The sequence below is a fragment of the Oncorhynchus tshawytscha genome, linkage group LG01 (genome assembly GCF_018296145.1).
Source record: "Oncorhynchus tshawytscha isolate Ot180627B linkage group LG01, Otsh_v2.0, whole genome shotgun sequence".
NCBI lineage: Eukaryota > Metazoa > Chordata > Actinopteri > Salmoniformes > Salmonidae > Oncorhynchus > Oncorhynchus tshawytscha.
Genome location: NC_056429.1, coordinates 47899713 through 47907282, shown reverse-complemented (window position 1 = coordinate 47907282; position 7570 = coordinate 47899713). Strand labels below are relative to the sequence as shown.

Here is a 7570-nt window from a genome sequence, read left to right as displayed (position 1 = left end):
TCCTTCTTAATGCGTTTGAGCCAATCAGTTGTGTTATGACAAGGTATGGGTGGTATACAGAAGATAGCCCTATTTGGTAAAGGACCAAGTCCATATTATGGCAAGCAGAGCTCAAATAAGCAAAGAGAAATGACAATCCATCATTACTTTAAGACATGAAGGTCAGTCAATCAAGAAAATTTGCAGTCGCAAAAACCATCAAGTGCTATGATGAAACTGGCTCTCATGAGGACCTTCCACAGGAAAGGAAGACCCAGAGTTACCTCTGCTGCAGAGGATAAGTTCATTAGAGTTACCAGCCTCAGAAATCATCAATTAATTGCACCTCAGATTTGCAACCCAAATAAATGCTTCACATAGTTCAAGTAACAGACACATCTCAACATCAACTGTTCTGAGGAGACTGTGTGAATCAGGCTTTCATGGTCGAATTTCTGCAAAGAAACCACTACTAAAGGACACCAATAAGAAGAAGACACTTGCTTGGGCCAAGAAACATGAGCAATAGACATTAGAACGGTGGAAATCTGTCTTTTGGTCTGAGGAGTCCAAATTTGCGATTTTTGGTTCCAACCACCATGTCTTTGTGATACGCAGAGTAGGTGAACGGATGATCTCCGCATGTGTGGTTCCCACTGTGAAGCATGGAGGAGGAGCTGTGGTGGTGAAAATGTCAATGATTTATTTAGAATTCAAGGCACACTTACCAATGCTTACCACAGCATTCTGCAGCGATATGCCATCCCATCTGGTTTTTGCTTAGTAGGACTATCATTTGTTTTTCAATGACCCAAAAATACACCTCCAGGCTGTGTAAGGGATATTTGACCAAGAAGGAGAGTGATGGAGTGCTGCATCAGAAGAACTGGCCTCCACAATCACCCAACCTCAACCCAATTGAGATGGTTTGGGATGAGTTGGACTGCAGAGTGAAGGAAAAGCAACCAACAAGTGCTCAGCATATGTGGGAACTCCTTCAAGCATTCGAGGTGACTACCTCAAGAAGCAGGTTGAGAGTGTTCCAAGAGTGTGCAAAGCTGTCATCAAGACAAAGGGTAACTAATTTGAAGATTCTGAAATATGAAATATATTTTGATTAGTTTCTATATATATATATATACAGCGAGAGAGAGAGAGAGAGAGAGAGAGAGAGCAAGAAAGAGGAAGAGCTAGATGAAGAAAAGATGCATGACAGAGGAGATAATCATTACTGTAAGATATCACGTAAAAAGGGAGATAGAGGAGAATATGAATTAATTAAGTTAGAGGGCAAGCTTTCCAAGCTCTAACTTAAACAAGTCATTCAACAAAATCACTGCTACTAGCATTCAGCAGTGGCAGTTTGGTGACAAGAGTTAAGGCTCTGTTCAATCCGTATTGCGGAAATTCAGTGTTACAGCGTTTTGATTGAAATTTAAAGACAATGTTCGTGCGTTAGCGGAAACCGCATTCACGGTAAATGCTGCATTTGTCGGCTCAATCAGAAATTACCTTTACATTTCTATCGCAGAATCTGTTATGCTTCAGCGATACAGATTGAATGGAGCATGTTTGTTTATGTGTTCCTCCACACATGTGAGACAGCCAGTGTCATTACTGAGCTCTCTGCAAGTAGAGAGCCTATAATTCCCTTCTGCCTGTCTAGTATGTAGTGATTTTTACTACTGTCTGCTGTAATAATGGTTTCTAGTGTCAGGTAATATGTGTTGTGTGTTTAAACCAATGAGTGTGTCTAATTAGTGCTTATACATCTCTTCAGCAGAGGGCAGCGTTTCCCTAGTTGAGTAATGTGGGAGCAGGATGACGTTGGCCAGCCTAGACACTGATACAAGGTCGATTTTGAGTCATTATACTTCTCCCAGGCTCCCAATAAAGTAATAAAAGTGTGTGTGTGTGACAATTTCCAGAGGAAAATCAAGCTAGCAATCTCAGCGAGTGTACACAGTTTTATTATCGATACATTATTATAACTTGTATAATATTACATTACATTATTATAACTTGTATTTTTCAATAACACACTAGGACATGCAAAAGAAGAAGGGGGCCATAAAAAGAGAGGAAAGAGGGAAGAGGGGATGGTGGGATCTCCCTCCTTTCTTGTTCCCTCTAAAGTTGTCTTCTCCCTTCAGCCCTATGAGAGCGGGAGCTTCTTTACTTCCACCGACCGCCAACCTTCCCCTTACCATGGACCTTTTTACTACAGGGGAGAGACATAGGGAGAAAGATAACTATATTCAGAAACAATTACTTGTAGATAAATGCACATACCATACAAACACATGTTACTTAAAAAAGTGGCCACAAAGTTCATATAAAGAAACCAAAAAGAGGGTTACTGTACTTAAAATTTCTGGGCACCTGTGATTCTATTCAAGAGAACGATAATCTGCACACCAAAAAATGATACAAAAGATCACATTGCATCAGTGATTACACGAATACTACACAACAGATGTACACAGTCGCTCACACACAAGCCTAAACATCTATGGATTCTGCCTTTGGTACATGTCCAGGTCTTCCCACCTGATATTTCTGTTTCTTCATGTGATCAATGAAGTCAAACTTATCCGACTCCAGCGTGTAGATCCAGCGTGTAGATCCAGTTCCACATCTCCTGAGCTCGTTGCCTGGGAGACCAAGAGAAGGTGGGAGGGGGTAACAGCTGGTAAACATAGCAACACAGTTGGTAGCCAGGTGGGTAGCCAGGTGGGTGGGCTTTGGACATGAATTGTAGAAAACTCTGATGTGATGGTGTGAGGAAGATTTAGGCCCATGTGCATTTGGCTTGGGGAGGTGTGTGTGATCGGCCAGGACTGACTTCAGGGCGTCCTCTCTCAGGGTGTCGATCTCCAGTGTGGGTCGTCTCTCAGCCAAGGTCTTCTTCTTGATCTCTCTCCCCGTTAGACGCTTCTCCCTCCCACGATGCTCCGCCTGAAACATATGTCAAACACACCTAGAACTTCACAAACTTAAAACCATATAGAATGTTGTGATTCTATTTCTATGCTTAAAACAGTCTGACAGAACATTTGGCCCGTATGTTGACCAACAAAATAGATATTTAGCTTCATAAAACACATTTACTGTATGAATCCAAAAATCTGTTCCTAAAGCTAACAAGTGAATGACAGTGAACATAAATACCTTTTGCAAGAAGCCCCCAAAGTTGGCCCCCATGTTGGAAAGAACCTTCTTCTTCTTGGCCTCGTCATCGTTCTTCTTTTTAGCCTCCTCATCTTCCTTTCTCTGCCGTTCTTCCTGAGCATGAGACAATGATGAAGTTAGAAAGGAAAAATACATTCTTAACACAACACAAGTCTATCTGTTGCTTAAAACCAGGGGTACCACAGGTGTGTACCCGGCCCTACCACAATCCTGAGGTACAAGAGGGGTGTATATTCAGGCCTACCGCAATCCTGGGGTACCACAGTGGTGTCTATTTGTCTCTACCACCACAGGGTTGTGAAGTTGACCCTATCATAATCCTGATGTATCACAACAGTATGTTTTGGCCTACCGCAATCCTGTTCTGCCGGTCCCGCTCCTTCTCCGCTCGAACTCGCTGCACCTCTGCCCTCTCAAATCGACGCTTCTCCTGTGGGGATGAGAGAGGGAAAGGATGAGAGGAAAGGACTTTGGACTGTTTCATGTCCACATTTTTGATCATGAGCTTGTGCACTCCTTGACCAGGGTCGTGTTCTGTTGGGACGAAGCGTAAAAGCAAAACATGAGCATTGTTATTGGACAAGTTCAGGTACTTAAGGTTGTACTTCCTCTGTTCTATTTTAACACGTCAACATGAAGTTGACACAATTCGGTCTTTCAGCCCATTGAGCTCCTCCTCCTCCTTCTTCCGCTGGTCAAAGTGGACATCAATCATACACTGCAACTCCAGGAGATCCTTCTCCATCCTCTTCCTGTGGATGTCCTGAGAGAGGGAGAGAGGGAAAGAGAGAGGATTGAGATTAAATAGATTATTATTCAGAGATGTGGTGTAAAGCGGGGCTACAAGCTGCATCTTACAAACATCTATACTAATGTTCAGTAGTGAATTTGAAATGGAATGGGAACAGCCAATCAGATAGTGGGCCAATTCCTTGATATTATATGGCATCACAAAGTCCACCCTATCCCCCTCTGGAATCTTGGGAGGGGCTAGCTGGGGCACCATGGGCCTTAGATAGATAGAGAGAGAGAGAGAGAGAGAGAGAGAGGAGAAAGGATGAGAGAAAATAAGTGAAAATAAAGTCCCTTCCTTTGTATCCTTTAGCCTGTTTTGGTGAACTTTAGTCGGCATCATTTAATAAAGTCAATGTGTTTTAAACTATGGTTTTTGGGGACGTAACGTTTACACCTGGAAACTGTGAAACTGAGATGTTTGAGAGAATAGAGGATGAACAGAGAAATAAATGTTTTGACCTATTTGTCACACATGCACACAAAGCAAAATTGCCACACACTAAAGTGAACATACTTGGGTATGGGGAGTTTCTCCTCTGTATAAGGGAGAGAGAGAGAGAGAGAGAGAGAGAGAGAGAGAGAGAGAGAAAAGAAAAGAGAGAGAAAAAGAGAGAAAGAGAGAAAAAGAGAGAGAGGGGGGGAATGGTGAGAGAAAGATAGAGATGGGACAAAAGATTGAAGAAAATTGATAAAAGACGAAAGAAGGTAAAGACAAGTGTATGTACATGCAAGTATTAACACATGAAAGCACAGAAACATATATTATTGTTCTCATTCTAAAGACCGTCTTGAAGAAAATAGAGGACACAATTCTCAAAAACAGGACAAAAAGACAAGACGATATGTTTTGCATGAATCATAAATTGATATCAAGAGGGTGTACCAAAAAATATTTGAGTTACGCCTACAGATCTGAAGTTAGTATTTGACCTCCAGAGTACAACAGGAGCAACAACATGCACTATCATCGTCATCACCATCATCATCAATGAAGTGTCAGTGTGTGCAGCTACAGCAACAGTACAGCTTTGTTGATGAGGCCATTATTTTTAAATCAATAAAACATCTATGTTTGCCTCAGGTATGTTAGAATCACCCCTACAATCACTCTCACCTTCCTCCTCCTGAGCTTCCTGCTCTGATGTGCCGAAGGCAGAGAGAGCGAGAGAGACAGCGAGAGAGATAAAAGGAGGGAGAGAGAGAGAGAAAAGAGAGAGAGAGAGAGGAATGGTGAGAGAAAGATAGAGATGGGATAAAAGATTGAAGAAGAAAATTGATAAAAGAAGAAAGAATGTAAAGACAAGTGCAAATAGGAAAAACAGGGGGAAGGAGGGAGGTGCATGTTAAGGGATTTTTTATCAATAATGACTAATTATGTATACATATCAATCAGGAATGACTAATCAGAATACTATTATGTTACTGTATAGATGTATGACTTTTCTTTTAATCCTAGTACTGAATATAATGTGTGTCATTATAATCAAGAAGTAGAACAAAGACTGTCTGTTCCTTGGTAGAAACGAATGAACTTATCGTCAGACTGGCTAGAATGCTTATCTTCACAGGGAGACCTTGGCCTGGTCATAAACTATCTAAACTGGTGGAGGACGTTGTAGGAAGGCTTGAGAACTATATTGCCATTGTTCCGGAGTGGAGGAGGGACGGGACAGTTTGAAACCTAATGATGTCATTTTCAGTTTATAACCTGTTGTAAATTCTATCATGTTCAGTACTCTCGAGAATAAACGCTATTGCTTGATTTTGAGAAGGGTCTCCGCCCATTTTATGCAAATAAGTATTTTACAAATCCTTAGAAATGGGCTGAGTGTATTAATTGAATTGGGTAATAAACATATAGGAATTGAATTACTCTAACAGTGCAAGAAGAGGGAACGATTGAAGAGAGAGTAAGTTTAATGCAGTGGTGGCGACAAGCTTAGGAAAACTCACATTTCCCATCACGCACAGAGGGCCACATCATTGACTACAACTGTGTGACCCCAACAGCTACTAGAGGGAAATGTTGTTTTCTGAGAATTGTACTGTACAAGCTTTCGTAATTATCTATACACATGTTAACACATGTACATGCAAGAAGTAATTACAAATGTTCTACATATGAGGATATACACTGAGTGTACAAACCATTTGGAACCCCTGCTCTTTCCGTGACATAGACTGACCAAGTGAATACAGGTGAAAACTATGATCTCTTATTGTCACTTGCTAAATCCACTTCAAGCAGTGTAGATAAAGGGGAGGATACAGGTTAAATAAGGATTTTTAAGCCTTGAGACAATTGAGACGTGGATTGTGTATGTGTGCCATTCAGAGGGTGAATGGGTAAGACAAAATATTGAACTGCCTTTGAATGGGGTATGGTAGTAGGTGCTAGGCGCACAGGTTTGAGTGTGTCAAGAACTGCAAAGCTGCTGGCTTTTTCACACCTCTTTAGTGTCCTAAGTTTTCATAACTGTGACCTTAATTGCCTACCATCTGTAAGCTGTTAGTGTCTTAACGACCATTCCACAGGTGCATGTTCATTAATTGTTTATGGTTAATTGAACAAGCATGGGAAACAGTGTTTAAACCCTTTACAATGAAGATCTGTGAAGTTATTTGGATTTTAAGAATTATCTATGAAAGACAGGGTCCTAAAAAAGGGATGTTTCTTTTTATGCTGAGTTTATATAAAAACAACAAGAAAATAAAAAATGTTGGAATGAATCCAATTAAGAACCCAAATAGCATTAATGCACTACTTTTAGCCACATGGAGAAAGGCACATGGTTCTCGTCTAAAGTGGTGTAGTGTTATACAGGATATAGTGTGTAATTTGAGACAGCCATTGTTAAGTTAAAGTAGTAGAGTGTTTTAGGGGATATGGGGTGTGATTTGGGACGCGGACAGTTGAAAGTAGTGTTGTGTTGTAGGGGATATAGATTGTCATTTGAGACAGCCAAAGGTAGTGCAGTGTTATTGTACATACAGGGTGTCATTTGAGAGACAACTAGTCTTACCTCCTCCATCCTCCTCCTGCGGTTCTTCTTCTGGCTCCTCCTCTGGCTCTGCCTCCTGCTCCTCCTCTGCCTCCTCTGGAGAGAGCGAGAAAAAGAGAGAGAGAGAGAGAGAGAGAGAGGGGGGGGTGGCAAATGGAGAGAGAAAAGTCAGAGAGCAGTTCAGAGGACAAGATAAGGGACATGGGGCACTGACGAAATCAGGGCAATGTGGTAGACTGGGAAAAAATGAAGAAAGACAAGTGTGGAGAAGAAAAATACACAAATAGATAGATGACAATGGGATGGAAAGAGACATTAGAATGATGATTAAAGAGATAGACGATTAAAGGAATGGAGCGAGATGGAGAGTGAAAAGTGAGATGGAGAGTGTGTGGCTAATAGAGGGATTGAGGCTTTAAAAACCATTTATCAGCAGTATGCTGAAAGCAATAGGAGCTGAGAGAAATGGTTAATAATAACAGGGTCATAGACTTCCACATGCAAGGCCAAGTATGGCCCAACAATAACAACACTAACACCTCAGCTCAGCAACCCACTCACCTTCCGCCTGCTCCCCCCTAGCAGGGAGAGGGGTGGAAGCA

General features: G+C 41.5%; 1 protein-coding gene across 1 annotated transcript; it reads right to left on the bottom strand.

The window, feature by feature from the left end:
• Positions 1–2529: 2529 nt before the first annotated feature.
• On the bottom strand, positions 2530–7028 carry LOC112249151 (troponin T, slow skeletal muscle-like). Its single transcript, XM_024418876.1, has 5 exons — positions 6990–7028; positions 3524–3934; positions 3151–3264; positions 2825–2937; positions 2530–2633 (listed from the first exon to the last, which is right to left on the bottom strand). Exons 2-5 carry the CDS (start codon positions 3671–3673, stop codon positions 2570–2572), a joined length of 441 nt encoding a protein of 146 aa, XP_024274644.1. The 5' UTR covers positions 3674–3934; positions 6990–7028; the 3' UTR covers positions 2530–2569.
• Between the last annotated feature and the right edge of the window lie 542 nt (positions 7029–7570).